The sequence below is a fragment of the Diceros bicornis genome, chromosome 1 (genome assembly GCF_020826845.1).
Source record: "Diceros bicornis minor isolate mBicDic1 chromosome 1, mDicBic1.mat.cur, whole genome shotgun sequence".
NCBI lineage: Eukaryota > Metazoa > Chordata > Mammalia > Perissodactyla > Rhinocerotidae > Diceros > Diceros bicornis.
This window is the reverse complement of record NC_080740.1, coordinates 53,639,410-53,667,111: the sequence shown is the minus strand read 5'-3', so window position 1 is coordinate 53,667,111 and position 27,702 is coordinate 53,639,410. Positions and strand designations below refer to the sequence as shown.

At 54.0% G+C, this 27,702-nt stretch overlaps 1 protein-coding gene across 16 annotated transcripts in view; it reads right to left on the bottom strand.

Moving 5' to 3' along the window:
- JADE2 (jade family PHD finger 2) overlaps positions 1-27,702 on the bottom strand; it is a 49,065-nt gene that overhangs the window by 3,294 nt on the left and 18,069 nt on the right. For 14 of the 16 annotated variants that reach the window (XM_058540512.1, XM_058540493.1, XM_058540492.1 and 11 more), the window contains 8 exons: positions 21,923-22,080; positions 16,858-17,018; positions 15,945-16,156; positions 14,532-14,699; positions 12,888-13,004; positions 12,213-12,266; positions 11,181-11,645; positions 1,865-1,982 (listed from right to left, as the gene is read on the bottom strand). In XM_058540512.1, the coding sequence (XP_058396495.1) occupies positions 1,865-1,982; positions 11,181-11,645; positions 12,213-12,266; positions 12,888-13,004; positions 14,532-14,699; positions 15,945-16,156; positions 16,858-17,018; positions 21,923-22,080 (1,453 nt within the window). The remainder of the gene's footprint in view (positions 1-1,864; positions 1,983-11,180; positions 11,646-12,212; positions 12,267-12,887; positions 13,005-14,531; positions 14,700-15,944; positions 16,157-16,857; positions 17,019-21,922; positions 22,081-27,702) is intronic. The other 2 variants (XM_058540523.1, XM_058540533.1) reach the window with 1 other exon arrangement.

Genomic DNA, 27,702 nt, shown 5'->3' with positions numbered 1-27,702 from the left:
TTGGAGGGAGGTTTCTGAGGTTCCCCACTGCCCTCAGGATAGTCTGAGCTCCTTCCAACGGCCACAAGACGTCACACATCTGACCCTGGCAACTCTTCAGCCTTCACTTTAGACGTCTTCATTCTGCCCTGGTGGCAGCTATGCCAGCCTCCTTCCAGTTTCTCTAACGAGACAAACTCTGGCCTCTAGGTTTCCAAATATGCTGTTTCCTTGTCCTCTCCTTCACGTGGTTCAGCTCACAGCCTAAATATCACTGCCACTGGGAAGCTGTCTCTAGCCCTCTGGCCAGAGAGGCCTCAGCAACATGCCTGTAGCCCATGCCCAACCCCAGGGGTCAAGCGTCACAACACTGAAGGCATCAGCTTCTGGCAGAGGCAAACCAGTCTTCTCTCCAAATGCTCTGCCGGGAACACAGGGCTGCCTGTTGCTGCCACTCACGTCTAGGAGCTGCAAATGTCCCCAGACTCAATGTGGAGACGCGGACCCACCAGGCTCTTGACCATGTTTCTGGAATCCTGTGCCTGAGGGTACTACGTGTCTTGCCGCTCTCTGCTGCCTCTCCTTCTGCAGCTGGATGTGTGGCCACAGTGAGAGCCAAGAGGCCTGAGATGTTGTTCCAGAATCATCACTGCCGTGAAGCCATCCCTGATACAGCTGTCACTGCACTGGCACCAACTGCAGCCCCTTAGGCACCACTTTCCTTTTATCTTTCCAGATGGTGAGCTCCACAAGGGTAGGAACCTGGTCCATTCAGTCCACGGCAGTGTGCCCCGCAGCATCCAGCACAGGGCCCGGCACCCTGCTGACGCTGTTAGTGCCTGCTGAATGAATCAACAGACGAGAGGGAAGCCGGAAAGCTCCAGTAGCCAGGAAGCTGCCATACTCTTGGGTGTGCACGGTGAGCTCTGACCTCTGCATGGCCATGACCTGACCTGACCCAGCACCTGTACTTCGCAGTACTGGTTTCTTGCACCAGAGTGGGCAGTGATCCCAGAGCGCAAATGAGGCAGCTCGGCTCTCGGGCAGGGGTGTGGTGGTACCAGGTCCAGCTCTCCTCCCTCTCCACTCCAGGCCCGGCCTGACCCAGAGGCTGAGCTGGCAGTGGCAGCTCCTGGCTCAACATCTCTCTCCATCCAGCTATTTCTGCTGCATGTAATTCTACAAGAGAGCACCATTTTTTGAGTTCAGCTTTGCCCTCCTTGACATGTAAACACTCCGGGGAAGGCCTCGTGTCTGCAATATCGATACAACTAACAGTTGAGAGCAATGTCGGAGCTTCTTTGGCCTTTGATTTCCAGATCTGTCAAATGCACGTGATAGTAAGACAATAAGAAGAAAAGAGAGAAGAAAACTGCTGGTGCAGGGCCTGAATCCTATCACATGAGGTCAGAGAGAAAGAATGCCCAGGTCCTCTTCCATCTCTGGGCAGCTGCCTTCTTCAGGATCAACGTGCAGGCACACGGGGTTCAGGGAAGCTCGCCAGCTTCGGGCCCTTCCTGCCCACTACCAGCATAGAGCCACTAGGACTTTCAGTTTCCACCTGTTCACATGCAATTTACTCCTGAACCACTATGGCCCTGGCACTATCTGGGTGTTCCCAGTGAACCAGAAAGCTCTCTGAGAGTAGGCCTGATGCCCACATTTCAGGCTCTGTCTCCTTGCCTACCACCACACAACGAGGGCCCTGAGAAGTCCGCATCTTGGCCTACTAACTGGATATGGAGGGTAGGGGTGGGGGCCAGTGGTCCCTGGCCCCACACACATGCACCTACCAGGCCCCAAAGACACACACCCTCCTTGGCCCCAGCCCCTTGAGAGTGTGCACCCCAAGAGGCGGCCAGCGGTGGGCAGGGAAGGTGCCTACCTCGACACAGATCCTGTTCAATAAGTTTCATCTGCAGGTGGAATATCTGCTCCTGGAGTTTGCAGATGGCATGTTTCGTTCTCTCGCGCCTTGTCACCATGTAGCACAGATTTCTAACCTGAGGAAACACAAGAGAAATTTTCCATCTTACTCACAGGCAGCCACCCGTGACCTGCCAGCTCTGGGGGCCACCAGTGCCAACCTGCCCAGGACATCTGGGAATCAATTCCCAGACCCAGAGTGCATCCTCAGCCTTGAGCTGCACTTCTCTGATCCAAAACACAGGCTGAGCACAGCCTTGGCCCCGTGGCCCCTGGCTGAGCCACAGTGGGCAGGGAGAGCACCTGGTTAGCTCAGACTGCTGACTTGACCTTCCTCCTCTCAGCCTTAACTTCCTGGCTGAGTTGGCCACGCTGCCCCCGAAGGCCCTTTCAACATGGCTGCTCTCCCCTATATACACAGTGCCCCAAGGCTGACTGGGGCCTCACGCGTGTCACCAAGTCCATCCCTCTGCCTCCTGTCCAAGGCCTCTTTCTCATTAAAGACACTCTTCAGCCACAAGCACCACGGCAAAAAACCACCTCCAGTCCTGAGACACGAACGGTCATGGTACAGAGAGCAGAGACAGCTCCAGCAGAACAGCTTCAAGCAGAGAGGCAATCCCTGACCCACCTGGGTCCAGCCTGTGACTGACCCATGTCCACCTGCTGCACTGAGACCAGAGCCAGGCCCACACCTGCTCTGGCCAAGGCCCCCCTCCACATGGCCACGTTCGCTTAGTCAGAGACAGAAGTCCTCAGGGGGAAGGGCAAGGGCCTCTCTGAGTCCCTTAAGCCAGTTAGGAAGAAGAGCCTCTTAGCGCCTGGGAGACCAGCCTGCTTAGCCCATGGGACACGGACCCGCCCTGCAGCTGGTCTGGAAGCACCTGAAGGATGGGCCGTGTTGCTCCCTGTCCACCTGGCAGCTTTCCCCAGGGTGCCGTCCCTCAACGGCTGCTCTTAGGGTACATCATACTTCTGTGGCCAAGACCAGGCCCCCTCCTTCAAGGCATTTCCTTGTTCTGGCATCATCTTCAGCTTAGGCTGGAGCCTCCAGAGCAGAGATAGCTGGCCAGGAGCTGCTGACTTGGAATTCTGGGTCCCACCAGGGTTTTTCCAGCTGGGGCTAGTACCTGTCTCCAGCTGCGTTCCATCTTAAAGGCTGAGTTCAGTCTTCACGGCCTTAAGCTGCCTGGGGTGACTGTGGGTTCCAGAGCCCCCACCTGTTGCCATGACCACGTCTCCCGGTCTGCAGGCAGCTGTGATCAGACCTCTTTGCCGGCATGAGCATCCTCCTCTCCTTCCTGAGCCTAGTCGTGAAGGAGATCCCAGAATGCCTGCTCTAGTCTCAGGCCTCCACAGGATGGGCTCTGTATGGATTCTCAGCAGGACCCCACGCTGGTATGTGTACCTCAGCCTAGACTGTGAATACCAGGCCATCCTCGAGGCCAGCACCTCCCCAAGGGGCAGCCGCCTTCCATGCGTCCCTAAGCACAGGCTGCAAGCTCTGTGAACTCATGTTGTGTTGGGCCCTGGGTTCAGTGGTGAGCAATGCCATTGGGGGCCCTTTCTTCTGGGGGCCTGGGCAGACAGATGCTGATCAAGTACTGACAGGACCAGGCAGTCCTGACCCAGACTTGGGGTTGGTGAGAAGGCTTCCTGGAGAAAGGGGCAGCAAGGCTGAGTGGGAGTTAAGCACAGCAGGGCATAGGCTGGGTACAAGGATCCAGGGTAAGGCCAGGCTGGGGAGAGGCAGAGCGAGGCCTTGTGGCTAGAATGTCAGCCTTTGAGGCCTGACTGAGCCAGGCCAAGAAGAGCTGAGGAGGGATTTAGTGGGGGTGGGGTGGGGTGAGGTGTGTGTAAGTGCTGAGACCCCAGAGTCATCCTTAAGGGCCTGGCTCCTCATCTGCCCCCAGAGCTGATCCGTAAGTGTGCCCCATCAGTCCCTCCTGGTGAATGTGATTCTTTCCCATCAGCTCCCTCTACTTCCAAGTCACCCCCATCATCTTCACCTGGATAATCAGTCATTCAGACCCTCTGCTATCCCAGAGCAATCTCCTGGAGATGTAAATGTAAATGTTCTTAAAATGTAAATTCTCCTCCCCTTAAAACCTCCGATGGCTTCTGTACTGGGTTGAATAGTGGCCCCTGCCAAAATTTATGTCCACCTGGAACCTCAGATACAATTAGTTGAGATGAGGTCATAGCGAATATGAATGAACCCTAAATCCAAAGGGTTAAATAAAGGCCATGTGAAGACAAATACAGGGCAAGTGCCATGTGATGACAGAGGCAGAAACTGGAGTCACGGGTCTACAAGTCAAGGAACGCCAAGGGTTCCCGGCAACCACCAGAAGCCAGGAGAGAGGCATGGGAGATTCTCCCTCAGAGCCTCTAGAAGGAATCCACCTTGCCGACACCTTGATCTTGGACCTCTGGCCTCTAGAACTGCGAGAAAACAAATTTCTGTTGTTTAAAGCCGCCAAGTTTGTAGTACTTTGTTACAATAGACCTAGAAAACAAACACAGCTTCCTTCCTGTCACACTTAAAAAAATCAGAGCCACACCCCAAAGCCTTGCCCAACGTGACCTCCCACTGTCACCTCATAGCCTATGTCCTATGGTCCTCTAGGCTCAGCCACACTGCCCTCCAGTCCCCTTCTTTCTGTGTCCAGCCCACTTCTGCCTTGGGGCCTTGGTATATATTCAACTCTTAACCCAGAATGCTCTTCACCCCTCTCTGGAGCTCGTCCCTTCGGTCTTGGCTCAAAGGTCATCTCCAAAGGCCTTTCCTGTCACCGCATCTAAGCAGCCCAACATTATTCTCCCGTATCCTGGTCTCTTTCCCTCCTGGCAGTCACACTGCCTAGCATGCATGGGGACAGTGGACGGATTCCACCTCTCTTTGGAGGCCTCAGAACAAACCAGTCACTTTACGCAACCTGAAAACAGATCAGTCAAGGTCCAGCTTTTAAAAAATTTCTCGGGGCCGGCCTGGTGGCGCAAGTGGTTAAGTGCACACGCTCCACTGCAGTAGCCTGGGGTCACCGGTTCGGATCCCGGGCGCGCACCGACACACTGCTTGGCAAGCCATGCTGTGGCGGCATCCCATATAAAGTGGAGGAAGATGGGCACGGATGTTAGCCCAGGGCCAGTCTTCCTCAGCAAAAAAAAACCAGAGGAGGATTGGCAGGTGTTAGCACAGTGCTGATCTCCTCACAAAAGAAAAAAAAAAAAAAAAAAAAAATTCTCAAACGTGCCATTCTGGAGTTTACTCCACCCTTAAAGGCAACCTCTAAAGATGAGGTGGGGCTTAGAGTTGCAGAGATCTCCCCTCAAAAGCAAGAGTTATTCTTAACTACTTCCTGTTAAAATATATAGTTTTTTTTTGTCTTCCATCTCAAACTCTAGAGCAAGGTTTCTCAAGGCAAGCTCAAATGAATTATTGGCATCAAGATCCTTGTGGTGGCTAGTTAAAAACACAGATTCCCAGGCTTGGGGGAATATCAAACTTTCTGGGGGTGGGGCTCTCAAATATACATATTTCATAGCACTGTGGAATCTGATTAATTACTGCCCTCGGCCAGGGGCCTCCAAAGACAGCTGCACAGGCTGCTGAGTTAGATAGTTTATCATGGCATAGGAAGAAATACTAGAACTTCTACTGGTATATATTTTTTATCCTATTAGAAATTCTGATTACGTTTGTTTTACAATATACAGTGGTAGATCTGAATGAGATATTAAAAATACAATATATTGCAAGTCAATGCTCAATTTTTTTTCCTGACAAGGGTACACTACACCATCAGTACCATCTGCAGATTCCTGCTATAGAAGACAGAAATGCTTCCTTCTGTAAGAATCCCAACGATGCCAACATTCTTTGGTTGGTGCACACTCACATTGTGACCCCTCATTCCCTTCTCACCCTGGAATCATCAACTACTTCTCTAATTTCTCCCAAGACTCTTAGTCACATAGTTACACGTTACTGAAGGTTGTAGAATTCCTCTTCCGTGATAGCTTGGAGACAAAGTATTGACACCACCTTATAAGCTCACCCAGGTTATCAGGCTCCTTACATTGTCGTTATTGTTTCTGATTACAAAGAATGAACATTCTCTTAAAAAAAAAAAATCAGGGGCCAGCCCCGTGGCATAGCGGTTAAGCGTGCGCGCTCTACTGCTGGCGGCCCGGGTTTGGATCCCGGGTGCACACTGACACACCACTTGTCAGGCCATGCTGTGGCAGCGTCCCATATAAAGTGGAGGAAGATGGGCACGGATGTTAGCCCAGGGCCAGTTTTCCTCAGCAAAAAGAGGAGGATTGGCATGGATGTTAGCTCAGGGCTGATCTTTCTCACACACACACACACACACACACACACACACACACAAAATCAAGAGTACAACAACGAATCAAGTAGAAAAGTCTCCTAAAACTAGGGCAGGAGTTGGTAATAAAAGCAGGTTGATACATTTTGGTGAAGTTGTTTTGACATCAGCAAGTTTTGCAGAGAGAACCTAGATGTGGGATGAGGAGAGGGGAGGTGCAGGGAAGACTCCCAGCCAGTTATCTTGAGCTAGAATGGACCACTAATGGGGCATGCATGGGGAATGGGGAGGCTGTGGGAGGAGCAGGCTTGGATCCCTGGGCGTGTCGGGCATGAGATGCTGGAACTCAGAAGGGAGGTGTGGCCTGCAGCCAGCTTCCTGATGGGGAGCAAAGCCATGGAGCAGAGGTGGCATTGAGAGGTCAGGCCAAGCGTGGCGAATGATCACTGGGACCAAGGAGCACTCATAGAGGGAGCAGAACGACTAGGGTATTAAGGGGGGATCTGGTCAGAGCATCCACAGGAAAAGTATTTCAAGACCAAGAGCATGTTTCACTATGGCAAACACTGCTGAGAGGGCTGGAGGATGAGGATGGAGAAGCAGCCACTGGACATAAGGAGATGGAGGCTGTTGGTGGCCCTGGTGCATGCTTCTGGAATATGGTGGTGGCAGGAGCCTGGCCAGAGTGGGAAGCAAGAAGTAAGAGCAGTGAGGGAACACAGGAAAGGAGAGATGGGGATGGAAGTGGAGAAACCCAGGACTAGAGGGAACTGGAGAGGGAGGATTTGCTTTCCAAGACGGGAGAAGATGAAATAAATTCAAATGCTGGTGGAGTCCTAGAGATGGAGAGATGCAGACAAGACAGAGACTCCGAGGCTGCAGGGCGTGGGCTGAGGGGCAAGGGAGGAGATGGGCGGAAAGGGCAGAGAGTGGATGCAGAGGGCTCTACTGACATTAAGCTGGAGCGTTCTGGTCTGAGGAACAGCAGGTGAAGCTGTCTGCTAAGAGCAGGGGGAGCCCTGAGGAAGGTGGAGCAGCGGTGGAGACAGGTGGGGGGTCGGGGAGCCCAGAATCTTGCTGGCTTGTGTCTTGCCAAGGGTGGCTGGCAGGCAGCTGGCAAGGCTCTCTGCTATGGGATTGCTCCTGGTGGGCAGAGTGGCTCCTACTGGCTGAGGTTCTGCCAGGGGCATGGCCTCCACACAGGGGCAAGGGCACAGGCAGGGAGCTAATTAATGCCAAACGAGGTAGGAGTGAAGAAATCAGGGGACAGCGAAGGCTGGGGAGCTTGGGAGGGGACAGAGCAGGAGAGCAGGAGGTTGTGGTTAATGAGGGAGATTTGGGGACCTGGGGACCAGGGAGCAGTTGGAGGGGTGACTGGGTACGAGAGGGGTGGGAACACTAATGGGTTGGGAAGGTCCTAGAGATGGGAGACATAGGGGTTGAGGAGCCAGAGTTCTGGAGGCTGAGACTGCCCAGGACAAGGTGGGCTTTGGTGGGAGGCCAAGGAGACCACAACCCAGGCACTGAGGACACAGTAAATGAGGTGTGACCCGCTGATAAGACAGCAGGTGGCAAGAGTAGGGAGGACAGGACCTTCCTCTCCTTGGGAGAGCTGTGGAAATGAGGCCCGGGGAGCTCCTCCATGGCTATCCCCCAGGGGGAGTGCATCTAAGAGCTGCCCCCGCCCTCTCAGCCCCTCTAAGGCCAGGTCAGGCTCCCAAATAAACTCCTGGGAACCAGATCCAGAGCCACAGGCAGCGAGGCCCTGTACAGCCCAAACTGCCAGCTCGGTTGCTAGGGGACACCAGTGGCGTGTGTCAGGCTGATCGTCGGCGCTGCAATTTTTTTGTCAGCTGTGAATAACTCAAGGAGGCTGCAGTGGCCATGCCTTCCCGAGCTGCCTGCCAGGGCCAAGGCCTGTGGCTGAAACTCTAGGAAAGCAACTCTTCTGAGCTGACCATAAAATGGGCTTTCCTGCTGGTGGCGGCAGCATGACCCCAGCTCCTGCTTCTCTCAGCAAAACTCCTGCCTGGTGTTGGGGGACAAACCAATCAGGGAAGATGCCCCTGATTCCAGGGCCCTCACATGGGCCTGCGCTTTCAGTCCTCCGTGGAGCCCACCTTCCCAGCAGCCCACCCTCTACTAGCCAGAGAAGCAACAAGAACCACCACTAACAACAGAGGGCACTGGGTTCCCAGCTTCTCTGTGGCCCCAAGGTCAGTTCAGTCCTTATTCCCACTTTACAAACAAGGAAAGTGAAATTCAGACAGCACAGAACTGGGAAGTGCGGGAAGTGGATGCAAACCCAGACTACCTAAGGCCTCACTCTCAACCCTGACCCTGTCTCCCCACTGGATCCAGCCCAAGCTGGCCTGCTGCCCAGTCAGAGGCTGGATCCTCTCAGCCATTGGCACTGGACCGTGGTCAGAGACTGGGTCTGCTGGCCATGCCTCCCACAGCTGTAGGTCTTTGCAGAAAGCCTCACCTGTTGCATAGTTCTCAGCCCTGTTCACTCACTCAAGTTACTAATGTGCGGCTGTGAAAGGCCCCGAGGCTGGACCCAGAAGGGGTCAACCCAGCACACAGCCGTCTCTGACTCCTCCCTCTCCTCAGCCTGCCAGGGCTGGGTACTCCCTCGCCTTGCTCTAGCTGGTGCCCGCCAGCCCAGCTCAGTGGCTGCTGGAGAAGCAGCACTTTGACAGGGCTCTCCTGAGCCCTAAGAGCCTGCACAGACTTCAGACCCAGCCCTGCCTCCTCTTCCTGGAGGGAGACTGGGTTGGCTCATACCTGACTTTGGAGGGCTCTGTCCCGCGACCAGAGGGATCTGTGCGGCAGCTCTGGTTGCCCGGGAACCCCAGAGCCGGCCTCAGTAGGCTCGCTGGCATCCTAGCCCTTGACAATTTTGGCCCCTGGCCCCACTTGTACCAGCTGACAATGGGGGACTGATAAGGGGACGCTTTTTCCCAGGAAATGTACAAAATAGAGAATAGCCGACAACTCTCTCTCTGACAAACCCCTCCCCCAATTCAGGTCCAAATTGAACTGAAACCCTGGGAAACACACGTTCCTCTGAGGCTTCTGTCACTTCATCCCTCTGAGCCCGTTTCCTCATCTGCTCAGTAGGGCTGGGAGTATCTACTTCTTGTCTCTTTTTCCAGGATTAAGTAAGTGAGCCTGCCCCCGGGCCTTCCCACACGGCCTAGCAGGGGCCAGACAGTGGGCTGACCAGCACAGACCAGGGAGGTCAGATCTGATGGGTTGTTTGGGAAACAGCAGGAGTAAAACAGGGTGTTTGTGCTGGAGACCCCGGGCAGGGGGAGAAGCAGCGGTGGCCTGAGGACAACTCTGGAAGCAGTTTTGGTCTCAGAAGGGTTTGACCCTGATGCTCCTGCCACATGAGACAGGAGGCTGGACTGCCCAGGGGGTGGTGGCTGCCATGTAGGTGGCTTTGCCCTCTGCCCTGGCTGGAGCCAGGGACACTTGGTGCCCCCACTCCACCTCTCCCTTCTGAGCTAGTGGCAGGCTGGCTGCCAGGCAGTAGGCTCCCTCTCAGGCCAAAAGGATCATTTCCCTTTGACCAGGCCTCAGAGCAGATGAGTGGGGTGAAGGAGAGTGGGGGAGCCAGGGCCAGGGTAGAGCCTCCACCTCGTGTCCCCCCACCACAGTACAACACCTACCAAGTTGTTCTACCCATTTTAAAGATTTGCCAACTGAGATGCATGTAAGAAAAGCAGCTGCCTCAGGTCACACAAAGCCCCCCTGATGCTTCCACCCAGGGCTGTTTCCTAACATAGCATGTGTGTCTATACCCATGGACAGAAGACACTGTGACATGATCCCAGCTGCTCTGGAACCCTAGAACTGAATGTCCCAGAGTGGAGAGGCCAGAACTGCACCTGGGGTTCAGAATACTGGATCTAGGACCCAGAACATCCTGTTTCATCCTTGGATTGCCTCCAACTTGGGGATGGTACTTTACTAGCTGGAGGTCGGGGGGGAAAGTGAAGTTCAGGGGCACACCTCACAGAAGGTGGGACACCTCCTCACATTCTTTCCAGGGAGAGTAGGAGGGACTGGAAGCTTTGGGGACTCTATGCTCCAGGAAAGCAACTCTCACTGTCCCCCAACCTCCACAGCATAGCCACAAACTATGGGGACCATGCCCCCTCCTCATCTCCCTCAGCCTCCAAAGCTATACCCTGGACCAAGCCAAGATCACCTGTCTCCTAGCACAAAGCTGGAGGGTTTCAGCCAACCCACCCACCCCGGGGCCTGTGATTCCTCCTCCAGAGCGAGTATTTGGAAGTTGCAGCCACAGCGGGATAGACCCTGCTTAAAATGCTTCTGCAGCTTCCAGACTTTGGTCCACCCACTCAGCCCCATCCTTCCACTCCACAGGCCACTGTGTCTCCAGCCCACCCTCACTCCCCCGTGCCTCTGCTCATACTGTTCCCTCTCTCCAGCACTCGCGGGAGTCATGTTCACACCTGTCTTCCCTGCCCTGGCCCAGCACATGCTTGTTGGGCTGATTCAACTTGGTTGTGGTTCCCAGTTCCTCCCCTGCCTTCAATTCTAAGCAGAAACTGATGTGTTGGGACCAAGCAGGGCCCACAGAGGCCAGGAATGGGGCCAGAGGCCACTAGGAGCTGGAAGCCCGGGTCCTTGCTCCAGCTCTGGTGCCCTCCAGCTTCATGACCCTGGGAGGGCCCCCATCTTTCACCAGGACTGGGACAAGAGGGCCTCAGAGACTCAAGAGCTGGACCCCCCCCTGTTCTGCAAACTATTGGTTACTCGACCCTGTCCAAGACCTGGAGGCCCTCACCCTCTTGGCCAGAACTCAGTTTGAATCCTGATGAGCTGCAGCTCCTCCACGGCAGTGCATGTGGGATGGAAAGGCCTCCTGGGATGCCCACTGGGCGGGCAGGTGGCAGGGGTACTCACCCTCTCTAAGTCCTGCCGCAGGTGTGTGAAGAGCTTCAGGCGGCGGTAGAGGACGTCCTGCTCCTGCTGGGCCAGGTTGTCCACCTCGTCGGTCTTGGGGGTTAGCAGCGGCTGGTTGGCATTGGCTTTCCTCTTCAGCTTCCAGTACTGATAGATGAAGTCAACCAGTGCCTCAGCCAGGTCCAGGCGCTCAGCCACCTCGGCTGGCTCCACCAGCTCATAGAAGTCTTCCTCCAGCTGCTGCAGCCGCTGCTTGCGTAGGGTCACCTTCTCCAGGTCCTCGCCGGCAGGGCTGGGCTCCCCGGGCTCGGACGTGGGCTCACCCCGCGGGCCTCCGTCACTGTGCTCCTGGCAGAACGACTTGAACTTGACCTCGTCGTTGTCTGCTAATATAGTCCGCATTTCCAGGCCATGGTCAAAGGCGCATGTGACGTGGAACGCCGTGATGCAAAGAGGCATGGAACACTGGAGGGAGAGGAAGGGCAGCGTCAGGCATGCAGGGAGCCCTGGAGGAAGGAAGGAGGATGTGGGGCATGCCCTGGGGTTCCACCGAGAACAGAATGCTGGTGAGACCCTAAATAAGAAGGCATGAGCTCCCAACATCCTGCAAGGTATGGAGGGAGCCATGGCAGGTGGGAAGTGGGAGCTCTGAGGGAGCTGGAAAGGAAGGGGGGGTTCAGCACCATATACCCTGGGGAAGTCAACCATCATGATTGGGCAACCCCTCTGGGGACAAGCTGCATTTCCGTGTGGGCAAAATGACTTTAGGATCAGAGGCATCAACAGAAAGAGGCTGGTGACAGGTCACTGCCTCCTCTAGCACAACGTAATCTAAGATGGGGAGTTGTCTCCCCCTTTGTCCTCTGGGAAGGGGAACGGGAGTTGGACCCCTTCTTTCTCCTTTTGCCCAGGCAGCCAGGACCAATTCAGGACCTGCCCCTCCCTCCCAACCTCAGATGACGGCGTGGGCAGCTGGTGACTGTTTCTGCAATAACCCACCCAACTATTAGTGACCATTTAAGCTGCACTCACAAGCCATTTTGAAACAGGTGAAGGCACATCTAGTGTTTGCGATGACAACTGTTCCTGGAGAGACGAGGGAGAGAAAGGATGACCCCCCCGCCTCCCCAGCTACAGACCAGCAGCATCAGCATCACCTGGGAATGTACAAGAAATGCAAATTCTCAGCCCCACTCCAGACCTACGAATCAGGACCTCTGGGGGTAGGCCCAGCACTGTGTTGACGAGCCCTCCGGTACTACTGATGCACACTAGGATGTGTGCAGCCCTGCCCTGTGTCAAGAGAGCCTGTTCGCTCAGGTGAAGGACAAGTTTGATTCCTAACCCTCCCACATGTTGGGTTTGACATCAGAAGTGAGGTCACTGAATTAATTAAGCCCAAAGACACTTGCTCTTGGGGAAAGCCAGAGTCCTCAGCAATGCAATGGGGTGGTGAGCATTGGCTCCCCAGGCCTGTACCCTGTGCTTAGAGGACCTGGGGATGGAGGAATGCTCCCAGGTGGGGTTCTGACTCTGGTCCCAGTCCCAGGCCTCCTTGGCCCATCAGTGGCTCTGTCTGCAGCACCACGGGGGTGGGTGAAGGGTCGTGGCAGCTGCCTGTTTTTCAGGATGTCCCAGACACGCCCCTCTATGCAGCTGGCTCCTGCATGGGCTCCCAGGCAGCAGCGGGGTGAAGTGGCCTTGTACCTGGATGCAGGTGCCTGTGCACTCCTTGCAGAGGCTGCAGGATAGAGCCCAGCGGCTGGCTGGGATATGCGAGATCTTGGTGATGGGCTCCATCTTCTCAGGGCACCCGATGCTGACCTGGGCGGGACACAGGGAGCTGCATCAGGTCTCTTGTCCTCAGCCTGCCTCCAGGATTCCCCAAATGGGGGGCTGTCTGCTGAGACCAGGCGGTAGCAGACAGGGCAGTGGGAGAGCCCCTGAATCCCAAGTCCTTCCTGACTGTCCCAAGCTGACCAGCAGGTAAGTTGTTAGTGTGTGCTCACCTCTGACTAGTCCTAAATTGTTTGGACTGTGTGAGAGTGCACAGCAGTGTCTGCAAATGACTGAGTGTGTGTAAATGTGACTGTGTAGCCCTCAAGACAGAGATGCTTCTGTGTGTGTGTGTGTTGTGTGTGCATGCATGTGCAGTAAGTACATGCAAGGTCTCCCTCTCTTCTGTACCTCAGGTCTTTGTTAATAGCATCTTCAGAGTTCTCATTATAACTTGTATTTATTTTACTTATTTTTCTGGGCTCCAAGAAAAGGCCCAAAGCAGCATCTCCTTTTGGGGGGCCTCCAGGGCTTTCCTGGCTGATGGGCATGTGCCTGTTTAACCCCTCCTATGGGGACAGGTCAACAACCACCATGCCCACGTCTCCTGGCACAGCCCACCCCTCAGCCCCAGAGGCAGGGTACATTTACCTCCCCACTGTACCTGCCTGAGGATGGAAGAAGGGCCCCTGTTCAGGGGTCCTGAACCCAAGGGCTCCTGGAGTGGGATCTCTGTTGGTTCTCTCTGTGCCTGCTGTGCCCAGCCCAGGGTGTACTCAAGAGTTAGTCCAGCCTTCCAGATGCTGATCTGGGAGTGAGTGACCTTGCCAACACAACCACTATCATCACAGAAGGCTGCAGTGTGGATCCCAGCAAAGACTTTCAGACTGGGAGCCCCCGAAGGGAGGCCCACCTGCTGACAGGGCCACCTGGCTTACTTCTGGGCACAGGCAGCAGCGGAGCGGGGCCTCATTCTGGGTCAGGGCACACAGCAGGACCAGGGCTGAAACTCTGGCCAGTGTCAGCATTTCACATTTCAGATAAAATGGGATGGCCTTCTGGGAGCCCAGGGCCTCTTAACTCACTGTGGGCCCAGCCTGTCACCCATGGTCCCTTTTCACCTAGACTCAGACCCAGGCTCACCCCTCCATCCCAGCCACAGCCTCAGGCCCACTATCCAATTTTAATTAGGCTCACTGCCTGATTTCCTTTTAGATCATTTGACTTATTTTTGTTTGAAACAGGCGGCTTGACTTTGGTTGGAACCACTGCCTAGATTTTGATGGCCCCACAACCTGCTTTCCCCTGTAGCCAGCTGCCTGACTTCTGTCCAGCTCTCAGACCTACCACCTAGATCCTCCAGGGGCCCATAATCTCATTTTCCCATGCAGACCACCATCTGGGTTCTGCCAGGTCCACAGGCAAAGTTCCCTGTGGGCTGCTGTCCCAGTTCTTCCCAGCTTGACACTTGAGACACCCCCATTTCCCAGGGCTCTGCTACCTCATTCTGAGTTCCATGCAGACCCACTTCCCCAGGGTTGTCCCCCAGGGCCACCCCACCCCACGTCTGCCCACCTCAGGAATCCACAGAGCGCAGCTGACATGCACCCACTTGGTCCCACTTCTGGTGGGCTTCAGGGCTCCTCCTCGCTTGGGGCAGAGCAGGCACTTTGGCTGGACACCCAGTGCACACGTCCGGCACAGCCAGCTGCCCGTGGGCACCTTGAGGATCCCGTAGCATGCCTGAGGAGAGAGCAGGGTGGTCATGAGTCAGAGGCACTGGCCAATCTGCATCTGGTCAGCAATCAGCTGCAACTGGTCCCAGCCCCAGCCTGAGCTAGTTGCTACAGAGCCATATGCTACCAGGCTCTGGCGAGGAGACCTCCTAAGGGATTATAATGCAAGGGCTCCTGGGAAGCTCTCTGCCTGCGTCGTGTACCTGAAACGTCAGCATTTCACAGTCCTCTGTGACAGGGCTCAGGTTTGCCCTCTGCTGGGAGGTTAGTCACTTTAGCCAGCGGTTCCTAATCAGTGATGGACTTCAGAAGTGTCCATGAACTCCCTTCAGTTGAATATAAATTCGGGTATGTACAGGACCTGAGGACAAGGCCCAGAGCTTTCATCTTTCTTCAGGGGGATCTGCTAAGAGGGCTCCTCCTGGTCATGTGTGGGGTTTACAGACCTAAGAGCTGCTGGGTATAAGGGATGTGATGAGTGGGGGGGGTGCACTGCCCACCCACCTGCCAGCCAGGTGAAGCCCCTCTGAGCTGCCCAGGAACTATTCCAGCAGCAAAGGGTAAGGGGGGCCTCAAAGTCAGGGACAGAGTGGGTCCACTGGGTTCCAGTCAGGTCTTTTGCAAACAAGCTCCAGGGATGCCCAAGACCTAGAGCCTTGGGGCCCAAGATCAACAGGGGGGCCTGGCCAGGCCATACCTGGTTTATAATACCAGTCACGGTGACCAATACCTACAGCCCTCACTACACTGTTCTAAGCAAGTAACTCCTAGTAAGTAACTTAATCCTCACAACTTACTTTTATTTATAGTTGAGGAAATAGAGGCCCAGAGAGGTTAAGAAACTTGCTGAAAGTCACAGAGCTTATAAAGGGCAGAGCCACGGTTTGAAACCAAGCAGCATGGCTCTTTGCTCTTAATTACTTCACTGTGCGGGTCTCTTTGTAAGTTCAGGACGGAGCAGAGGAGGAGGGGCAGGGGGGCAGGGCATTTGGTGGGGAGGGTCTGAGGGAGGCCGCCGAGAGGGAACAGAAAGATCATCCAATGGGCATTTGCTCAAGTCTGGCTGACAGGGCTGAGCCAAGGGGCACCACGGGCACTCGCCATTCCCTTCCTCCTGCCTTGCCCTTCTTAGGGGCCTGTGCCCACACAGCTGCTGCATTCCTACAGCCAAGATGAGCAGCCCCAGGCAGGGGCCCGCCTGGGCAGCACGTGAGTACGCAGTGTGGGTGAGGGCAATCAGGGGGCTGCCCACCTGGTGCACACAGACGTTGCATTTGTCACAAAAGACCATCTCGTTGCCATCTTCGCCCTCGGGAGAGCGGCACACGTCACAGACGACATCCTCATCATACTCAATGCCCAGCCCCTCCTGTGTCTCGATGGCCCGTGCCATATTCTGGTGGCACAGTGTCTCCAGCTCCTCCAGCACACGCTCTAGCGTCAACTCGTCCAGCTCGGGCCTCTCTGTGGAGACAGCAGGGGAGGGTGTTAGGAGCCCGGCCTTTCAGGGCAGATGTATGGGAAGGGTTCCACTCATTGTTGTGTGACCTGGGAAAATGCATCTACTGTCTTGGGCCTCAGCTCCGTCGTCTGAAAACTGAATGAGCTGGACCATCCAATCTCAAAGGCTCCTGGGGCCTGTTGTGTTTGACTTTAGACAGCACGCTTGCGACCACACACACACGTGTACATGCAGATAGCATGGAAGTATCTCTGGGATGAGGCTGGCTCCATGGGGAATCCACTGCTTGAGCCGCGTGTATTGGGGGACATCTGAAGGTAGCTGAATATGGCAGAGCTGCCCTTCTTGGGACATGTTAATGGGCTCCAGCCAGGAGGCCCATACCAACTGACCTCAGCCCCATCTGTCATCCCTGACCACTTGTGTGCTCACTTACTCTTCACGTGACAGTCACGCTTACAATACTCCCAAGAACTCTGTAAATTACGTGCTATTACTGCCCTCACCTGACAGCTACAGAAACCGAGGCACAGAGATACCAAATCGCTTCTCTAATCAGTAATGCAGCAGGGACTTCCCCCAGATCCACATGGTGCCAAAGCCCAGTCATGGCGCCTACCCTTCGAGGGTGAGGATGCTGGGGTCCAGAAGAAAACCCTCCCTGGCCCACCCCACCCCATTCTCAGCCTGGTGGGTCACCTACCCATCTCCTTGAGCTCCGAGTTGATGAGCTCCAGCCAGTAGGCGTCAATCTCGTCCAGGTCATAGCGGCTGCCCCCTGGCCAATCAGGCTGGGAGCCCTCGCCAAGTTCAGAGCTGCTAGGGGACACCTGGGGAGGGGGGCCTTCCAACGGCGGGAGGATCCTAGGAAACCAAGAGGGGGTGTCATGAGGGGAGGGACCCTCAGCCTGCTATCCTCACTGGGTCTGGAGGCCTCCAGGGAGTTGGCCAGCCCAGCTGAGGAGCTGGTGGGCAAGTGAGGTGTGAGACTTTGATACCAAGCAGGGCCCACCTCCTTCCACTCCTTCCTTATACTTCCTCCTCCCACCTGCCCACTCTGCAGAGACTGGAGGAGGCATTCCAAGTGCTATCCTGAGCAATGCTGGGTGCTGGCCACTTTGAGACAAGTGGGATGGGCCAGCTGGGCTCCAGGTCCTTCAGCATCCCCTTGAGGCCACAGGGATTGTCCCCATGCCCTCACAAGCCCTAGCCCCTCCTTCACCAACAGCCTCAGGGCAACTGGAACTGAGGCCAGGTCTCCTCTGGGGTGGGGAGGAGCCCTACCCAGCTACATTGTTGCAGCCCAGGGTGGCCCTTTCCAGATAAAAGGTCTATGGCTATGGGTGGCCCTTTTCAGATAAAAGATCTACGGCCACAGAAGACACAGTGCTGCCCACCCACCTTGTCCTTCCCCCAGATACAATGTTACCTGAGCAGTGGGTCCCTCGCTATAGTGCCCACCCACCCCCTCAAGATGGAGGCCTCCTCCCCTGGATCACAAAGACGCACCTACTACGCTCCCAGGATCACACTCCAGGTCAGCCCTCCCTCTGGCCATAGCTCGGCCTCTGAGGCTGCTTGGAAGGGGCCTGGCTGCAGAGCGTGGACTCAGAGCCCCACTCGACCACTTAATATGACTCCAGGCAAGCCATTTAACTTCTCTGCGTCCCAGTAGGCTCCTCCAAAAAACGGGCTGATCGTAGTACCTACCTTGTATGGCTGGTGTGAGAATTAAATGAATGAACACAGGTAAAGCTCTTAAAACAGCGCCTGGCACACAGTAAGCACTCTGTATGTGAGGATGTATTTTAAGACCTCACTTTGCTTGTGGATCTCACTTTGCTCCTTCTGAAATGGAATACGAGGGCTTTTTGCCTTGGGAGAGCCTAGTTTCCCCTCCTGGCTCAGATGTGGGCTGCCCCTCAGTTCCTGACACCAGTTCAAAATGCCAGCTCTTCCCACCCCCGACTGGTTGCCATGGTTATTGCTGCAGAGCCTGGCCTCCATCTGGCCAGCCTTGCCGGGGCTAGGAGGCCCCTCACTTGCCCGAGAGGCCTTCTGGGGTCGGAGACAGGGCTGCCAGGGGCTGTGACTCAGTGCAGACTCAGGGAGGGGAGGGCAGAGCCCTGGAGGGCACAAAGACATGGCTGAGCTATGGGGAGGGCTCCTGGGCTCCAGGAAACACCTGGGTGTCGGCAAGAGTGGCAGGAACGATGAAGGAGACAGGGAGGCAGAATGGCCTCCAGGCCAGGAAGGAGGCCTAGAGGAGGTCGAGGGGGCAAAGAGAAAGGGAAAGGGCTTGGTGCCACCTTTTCCCACACAAGAGGCCCAGATTAAGATAATGGTGTGACATCCCCCACCCCCCATATAGGTCATTCCAAATAGAAGCAATACTAATACTCTTAGTCCTACAAAATTTTGCCTTTCCTCATGAGGCTCTCATTTGAATTAATACATTCTTTTAAAAACAGACTGTTGGGCCAGGCCCAGTGGCCTAGTGGTTAAGTTCGGCGTGCTCTCCTTCAGCGGCCTGGGTTTGGTTCCCAGGCATGGACCGATACCACTCGTCTGTCAGTTGCCTTGCTGTGGCAGTGACTCACATACAAAAAGAGGAAGATTGGCAGCAGATGTTAGCTCAGGGCAAATCTTCCTCAGCAAAAAAAGTTAAAAATAAATAAATAAATAAAAACAGACTGTAATTTTGTCATGATCCTGATTTGCTTGTGCCCCTAGCATATGCTTAGTCAGTGTTTTGGATAACCCTTGTCCAAACCCCCACCACCTACCGACCTACTACCACACACCTACTACCCACACCTGTGTGCTCAGTCAGTTGCCACCTGGCCAGACTTCTTAGGGGCAAGATCACGTTCCTTTCTCTGGGAAGCTGGGGTTAAGGGGCTCACACCAGAAAAGGCATTTCCTATGCTTCCTGGGGCTCTCATCTTCATCTGTTTGGCCTCTCCTGGCTCTGGCTATGGAGGAAGCTCTCCTACCAGGCATGGACTGACCTTACTGTAAGCAAAGTCCTCAGTGTCAGCTGTAGCCAGCAGGACTGAGGTCAGCTAGGAGGAGGTGGACGGCCGGGCTGGGATCTCGGGGAGGGGAGGGGTTTCTACTCCAGAAGATCAGACAGACACCAGAGGTTGATTTTGCCCGGGGCTGAGTCTTGTAGCCACACTGAGGGAGCAGCATAGGCTCTCACTAAATTCACTATCTGAGGGCAAGACAGGCTCTTGTTACCCTGAGAAATGTCAGACCATGAAGTGGGCAGACTTGCCCAAGGGCCAGGGAGGACCAGACAAGGAGGCCAGGGTAGCAGCAGGAAGAGGGCGCCAGAGCAGCACGCTGGGGCGATCAGGGCACAAGACTCTCTCTCATGGGCCACACAGGGGCAACCCAGGGCTCGTTCCCGTGGCCTGTGATTTCCTGTCCCAGCCCACTAGGCCTTGGCAGTCACGCAGGGAATTCCCCCGAATTTCCTGACTTCCTCATCTATAAAATGGTGACAGTAATATGTACTTGATAGAGCCAATATGATAATTAACTGAGAAGATGAACATAACAGGCTCAGCACAGCAAGTTCTCAGGAACAGAGTCCCTATAACAATTCTGACCATGGTGGCTGCAGTGCTGGCTTTCAGATGAGGGCTGTGCAGTGGGAGGCACCCAGGAAGACGAAGGGACCAGGCTGGTGGGAGATAGAGGAAGGGACATGGAGATACCTGCAAGAGAGCACCCCACCCCACCTCCAAAGAGCACGGACAGGCCAGGAGTGCCTGGCTCCCATCAGCTCAGAGCAGCCATGCATATGTGAGGAATGCACCTAGCAAAGCCAGAGCTGTCTGAACACGTGCTCTCCTCTTGATGTCAACAGATAAAGCACCGTGCAGGCAGACTGAAGCCAAGCTACTGGCGTGGAAGCATCTGCAATTAATTACCCAGGCCAGCGGATATTTCCGGAACCACCTGACACTGACATCAAGGAGAGAGGACAGACTGCTGGGCCAAGCCTAACCGGAACTCTGCTCTCTCTCCCCAGCTGGTGGCCCGCCCTCCCCCTGGTCACCCTGGGCCCTTGGCACGTGTATTCTCAGTTAATCCTCACCACCACACCATCAGGCACGTACTGTTACTAGCCCCATTTTACAGAGGAAGAAACAGGCTTCAGTTGGTCAAGTTCTTCAGTCTGCAGAGGTGAGGTATGAAACTGGCTGGGAGCTTGCCCCATGTTTCTGGCCCTGGGCAGGAAACGTGGAGAATAAATTCTTTCTCCAAATGCCGCACACACTCCTGTCTAGAGTGGCCTGGAGCTCCCGCAATTCTCAGAAGGCCCCAGACAAGTGTTGGTAAGGACTTGGCCCTCAGGAGCCACAGGAGGATGAGCCTGGCCCAACCCAATCCTCTCTGAGCACCCAAGCGGGGTTTAGAGTCTGCTTCGTCTCTAATCCCATGCCCAGCACAGGCCTGGCATCAAGCGGGCACTAGGTGCCTGTGAGCCAGTCATAGGTGTGGCTGCCAGTAAGCAACAGTGCCAATGTCAAGGGAGATGATGGCTGCAATCTCTACCTCAGGCTTGGTCAAATGGGCCTAAGCGAGAGCCATAGGGCTGCCAAGGCCAGGAGAGGACCACCAATAACACAAGCTGCCTAGCCCAGGCGAGTTGGTGGGTGGGGGAGGCCAGGACAGCAGGCCCCTCTGCCCCAGGACATGACTTGGAGGGCTTCCCAGGGTACAGAAAGAAGCACCTGGCTGAACTCTGTTGCTAGAGGCAAGGCCCATCATGGCCCTGAGGCTACCTCCTGAGAAGAGGACACAGGAGTCGCTCCATCCCACAAGACCAGAAGCCCAGAGAGGACTCATCACTGACACAACCTTGACCCAGCCCTGGCAGGGGGCGCCTCCTCGGAGGCTGGTCATAGCAACTGCTCCCTGTGCATCTGCTGTGTGCTAGGCACTCAACTCCTTCCCACTAGGAACTCTTTCAAAAGGTTTAAGGAGTCAAGAGCATGGCTTATCCCTGTCTTAAGGACTAGTTAAAAGCCTGGAGATTTCCATGATGACATCTGCTTGTGGGGACCCAGCTCAGGTGACATCAAGCTAGTCCAAGGCCAGTTCTTACTGTGTGTGCCAGGTCCTGTGAAGTGCCTTCCAAGCATCATTTCCCTACATCACCTTGACCACCGTACGGAGTAGGTGTTTTTTTTTTTTTTTGTGGGGAAGACCAGCCCTGAGCTAACATCCAATACCAGTCCTCTTCTTTTTTTGCTGAGGAAGACTGGCCCTGGGCTCACATTCGTGCCCATCTTCCTCTACTTTATATGGGACACCGCCACAGCATGGCTTGCCAAGCAGTGCGTCGGTGCGCGCCCGGGATCCGAACCGGCGAACCCCGGGCCACCACAGCGGAGTGCATGCACTTAACCACTTGCGCCACCGGGCTGGTCCCGGGGTAGGTGTTGTGATTCCCATTTCACAGACAAGGAAACTGAGGCCCAAGGAGATTACATTTCTGGTCCAAGGTCACACTGAATGGGACTGGCAATTTAAACTCAAGCCATTTGGCTCCAGAGCTGAGCCCAAGCCCTTAGCCTCAAATGTAAACTGTCAGTATTTCTGACACATTTCAATGGTTATGGGACAAAAGAATCTAAGAAAGAATAGAGATGGGCTAGAAAGGAATCCCAGGTCTGGTAGGTCCCTTGCCTGGTCCTAGCCTCCCCCTCCTCCTCTGCCTATGGCTCCCTAGCCTGGGCTGCCCGGCTCACCTCACCACGGGCTCTGGAATGGCCTCTGCCCCGGCGGGCACCTGCACGCCTTTCTCCCATTCCTGTCGCCATGGATCCGCCAGGATGTAGTAGTCATCCGGGCTGAGCTGGTATGAGTCTGGGATCTTCATAGCTGTGATCAAGTCTGTCCGGAAAACCTGTTGGGAGCAAGGGTGGAAGGAGTGGCTTCAGACTGCCTCAAGGTGGTCTGCTCCACAGGCCAGGGAGGAAAAGGCAAACACAACTCCAGGTGGCTTTCTGCCCACTTGCTTAAAAGTAAGAAGACAACACAAAAGCAGTAAGTACAATAAGGCATCTTCTCTGAACCCAGCACAGTGCTTTGCACACAGTGGAAGTTCCAATAAATGTGCTGAATTGAGATGTGTTCTGACCTATTAAAGGACAGAGTTTGAGGGATGGACGGGAGTGGACCTCAGAGGGAGGAGGAAAGACTCACCAAGAAAGGCAAAAAAAAAAACTACGAGGAAAAATCAGATGGCATGAAAGGCTTCTGTGAAGACAATACTGCCATTAAGTGACTGTTCAGCGACTTTCTGTTGAAAGTTTAAAATTATGTTTGTAGAGGGCCGGCCCCATGGCTTAGCGGTTGAGTGCGTGCGCTCCGCTGCTGGCGGCCCGGGTTCGGATCCCTGGCGCGCACCGACGCGCCGCTTCTCCGGCCATGCTGAGGCTGTGTCCCACGTACAGCGGCTGGAGGGATGTGCAACTATGGCATACAACTATCTACTGGGGCTTTGGAGGGAAAATAAATAAATAAAAATTTAAATAAATAAATAAATAAAATTATGTTTGTAGTGGCAACCAGAGGCACAAATGGAGGTCTAAAAGAGTGCAGGACGCCAACCCCAGGCAAACGAAATGCCAGGACATTATGCAAATAACTGAGGGAGAGACTGGGATTTGGGGCAGCCTAGAGAACAGCTTCCCATGGATCAGAGTCTCCAAGGTCCCTGAGGAACAAGAACACTATGTCCCCTGCTTGGTGGGGGCTCCACAGTACCATCTGGTGTGTGTGATGGGGTAGGAGGAGGATGGGGTTGAATTCCTTCTCAATCAAGCCCATCCAAATCTCCTCAGAGCCAGGCCAAGAGTGGCCGCACCCTCATGCTCTGGTTTTCTTCTGAGCACCTGCTCACTCGGGGAAACTGCTCTTCCCAACATTCCGTCTGCTGCCCCACCCCTGTCCCAGAACAACCTCCAAGCCCAGCCCCGGTGGCACTGGCACCGCCTCTCCTGCCCCAATTGCCTGACCTCACGGTGGCCTCCCACAAAGGGGACCTGGTGGCAGCTCCAGACACTATGTGACTTGCTTTGGTACCAACTCGCCCAGTGATCATCACATGAGAATCACAAGTTAAAGAAGAGTTCACATCACTGAGACAGGAGAAACCACTTCAAGGAGTTCTCCAGGCCTCAGATCAAAGTCCAAACCCACCCCTCCCCGAAAAATCAGCATCTATTGGCCTTCCAGAAGCTCAGGACAAACCCATGTAGTGGTAACCTCTGCCCGCCGGGGGCCCAACTCACTGGCTGTATGCGTCTCATTCGAATCTTGGGCCATAACCACAAGGAAATAACTGAAATGGTGGCACCAAGGGGGCTTGAGGCACAGCATCTTGCGGAAATCGAATTAACGTCTGCATCTAGCTACAAAGGGCCCTGGCTTGAAAAAGGTCAAGTTTCTTGAAGACTCTATTTGCCAATATAATTTAATTGTTAAAACTAACACCCTAACATTTAATTAGGGTGCCAGTGTGAAAAAATTAAAATGAGATTACGATTAAATGCTAATTAAACAGAAGACAGAATGTGGCTAAGATTTCACAGCCCTGATAATCTGCATATCTTATTAGCAAGCAGTAAGACGGCTGATACAAGAACACAAACTCAGACATTGGGTGCTTCTGTGGTGTCCTTCAGCAGGCCCCCCTCGCTGGCTGGGGCCCTTCCTAGGGAGGCCTCTGCCAAGCCCAGCAGGGCTGAAGCTAGATTATGTCCCTCCAGGCCCCAGGACAGGACCTGGCAGTGGTGAACTGAACCCACAGTGGACTCATGACTCCCTCAAAGTTCTCCTGACCCAGGCAGGTCAAGTGGTGCCCCTGGGACAGCCCATCATCTTGCCCCCAGAAATCAGCCCTTCAAGAGCCCAGTGTCACTGTGTGCCCCTCCAGAGAGGCACGGATGAGACTGAAACCCTCATCTGGGGCTGTAATTTAAAGGCCACCTCGTTGGGGACTCCTTCCCTGATCACCCTGAGTCAGGGAGTGCCAACTGCCCAACAGAGCCACTTTCCACCTCATTATCCTGCCTCACTCCCCAACACTTACCCTCTTGCAAATTAACTGGTGTACTCATGTTGCCCGTTTCTCGTCATCTCCCCTGCCACACCTGTCCTGTTCTCTGCTACATTCTCAGTGCCTGGCGTGGTGACTGGCACTCAGCAGGTGCTCAGTAAACACTTACTGAGAAAATGAATGAATGAAGGAACGAATGAAAGGGCCTCTCTGGGGAATTCTCTGCTGAGTCTGAGGCCCCCAGCTGGCTCCTTGGCAGTGCTTTTTGAACCCCCTTAATAGGGTGAGACACCTTGTGGACATACCTGGAGCTGAAATCTCCAAGCACATGGACGCGAAGAGAGTTAACAGACAGCCTCTGGTCTGCAGGGCTAGAGGCCTAGGGACCAGTGCGCTGCCCACGCTGGAGTCGGAGAGACCAGAGTGCCGCCCCATGCTGCGGGGGAGAGGAAGCCCTGACCTAGGGATGGGCTTGGCACTGAGCACTCAGAGTGGGAAGGGACCCCGGACTCTACTTGGACAAGGAGAGTCAGGAGAGAGAAGAGTCTGGTCCCAAGAGTTCCAAGTTTCGTCCTGGGTGACTCAGGGAGCAGGTGGCAGACTGGACACCAGTGGCCCTTTTGGGCAGAGGACTGATGGACGCACAGGAGGGGGAGCACTATCAGAATGGTCCCAGCTCTTCTTTAAGTAAGACGGCTGAGTGCCGAGGATCAGTCTAACGGCTATTCTTGAATTAATTTATTATTAGTCCCCACACCAACTCTGTGAGGCAGGTGCTACCATCATCCCTATTTTACGGTTGAGAAACCTGGGACTCAAGTTAGTTAAATAACCTACACAAGGTGCTACATGTTGAAGCGGCAAAGGAACCCAGGCCAAGACAACTCTGGAGCCATCTAGCACTCCCCCACAGCCCCTGCCCCTCAGGCCTCATGCTCATTTCCAATGCCCTTGAGTTAACCCAAAGTCAAATCAGGTGGCTTCCCTAAGGGCTAGAATATGCAAAGCAGATGGTGGCCTTTGCAAGCCCCAAACCCTCCAGTGCTTTCCTCTGTCTTCCCACTGCCCTCCGGCTGAGCTGCAGGGTCTACCAGGCCCTGTGGCCACACAGATGCACTTGTAGTCTCCTGAGCATTTTTCAACCTTGGCACATAAGAGGACTCTGCTGGGATACTTCTCCCTTGCCACAGCAGGGCTAGCCTATTTCATCCTTACGGTCTCAGTTCAGCCCATATGTGCTCTGGGGAGTCTTCTCCAATCCCAGGCTGGGTTCTAGCCCTTCCTCTGAACTCCCATAGCCCAAGAATCTTCTGGTTTCTTTCCATGTCTTCCTCACTAGAAGGTGAGCTCAGGGAGGTATGGCTGGGCCACAGTTTGGAGCCCAGCAGTGCACACAAGGCCCGGCACATGCGAGCTGCTAACAAAGGCTGAATGACTCAAGAGCCTTCCATGGATCTGCCACCACCTTCCTGGGCTGCTGCTCAAGGCTACAGCTGGGCAGCTGCTGGGCAGCTGGGAACTCTGTACCTTCCAAAGGAGCCTCTGTACATTTATGTAAAACTTGTCCACAAATATGGCAACTCGATTGTAACTTAAACATCTTTTTGTTTTGAATTGCCAGAGGTTGGGCTTGAAAAAAGGCTCAATTATTCTCCTAAAACGCCTCTGAATTATTTATGAAAACTAAATAAAGAATAAAATGGACACTGATGAACTGGAAGCCTTGCCATGGCAAGAAAGTTGGAAGCTGGAAAACAAGCAATTTTCTAAGAATGTGAATGTTTACTACTTTTCTCTTCTGGCAGAAATTGACAAATTGTCTTTAAACGTCTGCTGCCTAGCAACAAAGTTCTGCTGAGCTGCTTGGGAGATGTCGATTGTAGCTTCTTCAAACAGTATGAAGAATGTTTAAAGGTATAAAACTCTAATTTAAGAACCAATCTGAGTACCCGAGATGCCAGTGCAGCTCTGGAGGGAGCTGAAGACCCTGCTTGGCCCAGATGTAGGGACACTGCACACGGCCTTGCCCTCCGGTTCCTTTTCCCAAGACTGAAGACCACAACCATTGAAAAGTCTATCTAGCTTTCTGCACCTATTTCCCCAGGAAAAACCCAAAACAGGATCTGCCAGAAAGTATCAGTGGAGTCTGATGTGATCTCCAAAAGCAAATAAAGACGGTGACAACAGGCAACTTTCATCATGCTATGCTGAGAGTTCTCATATATGGTCACAAGATTTGTAGATGTTATTTGAACATTTCATCCTGGGACCTTGGTCTCTGCTTCCTCCTCTCAAGGGCAAATTATTGTATCATAGTGTATTTCAGACCAAGAGGCACCAAGAGGAAGTTCAGTTACTTAAGGAAAGGCTCCAGCACTTATCACAATTACAAAATATGATTATTTGTGTAATTATTTGTTTAATAGCCATCTCCTCTAATAATCAAGCTGAGAGAGGCAGAGACTGCATGTCTCCTGTTTATCATTGTGCCTGTTTGTGGCACAGTGCCTGGCACACAGCAGGTGCTCAAGAAATGCTTGTGGAATGAGTGAGTGAATGAATGAATGAATCTCAGGATTTGTGTGAAGTATGACTAAACTCTGACGCTTCCTGTCCCGCCTACCAGGGAGAGTGGAGGCAGGGGGCTGGCCCAAAAGATTCCTCCAGGCAGACTTCAGGAACTGGTCTTGCTCACTGTCCCAAAGCCAATGAAAACGGCTTTGGCCAGGACTGCCTCTCCTTGACCTGTATCCACATCAGGAGTCCCAACACAAAGCTGGGAGTGGCACCCTCCCCCTAAACCCCCAAAGGATGTTTGAGGGTCTATCCTGAAAGAGCCAAGCGAAATTACTGCCAGATACATTTTAAATCACAATTTTTTCCCTAAGCATCTCATCTCAGTAGAAACAATAGCTAATGGTGAAAAGTAATTGCCCTGTTAGGCCAGAAACCATGCTAAATGCTTTATATATGTAGTCTCACCTAATTCATATTACCCCCATTTTACAGATGTGGAGACTGAGACTTAAGGAGGTTTAACCACTTGTTTGAGGTCTGCATTGGCCTTTAACCACTGCAATACTGCCTGCAAACCAGCCAAATATTTCTTCTTTTAAAAAATCTCTCCTGGGCTGGAACCTGATAGAGTATCAGCCAAGAGCAAACTTAGATACTTAAAATTGGGTATAAAACCCAAGAGAGGGGCCGGCCTGTGGCATAGCGGTTAAGTGCGCGCGCTCTGCTTCGGTGGCCAGAGGGTTCACAGGTTCGGATCCCAGGTGCGCACCTGACACACCACTTGTCAGCCATGCTGTGGCGGCGTCCCATATAAAGTAGAGGAAGATGGGCACGGATGTTAGCCCAGGGCCAATCTTCCTCAGCAAAAAGAGGAGAATTGGCATCAGATGTTAGCTCAGGGCTGATCTTCCTCACACACACACAAGAAAAAACCCAAGAGAAGGGCTG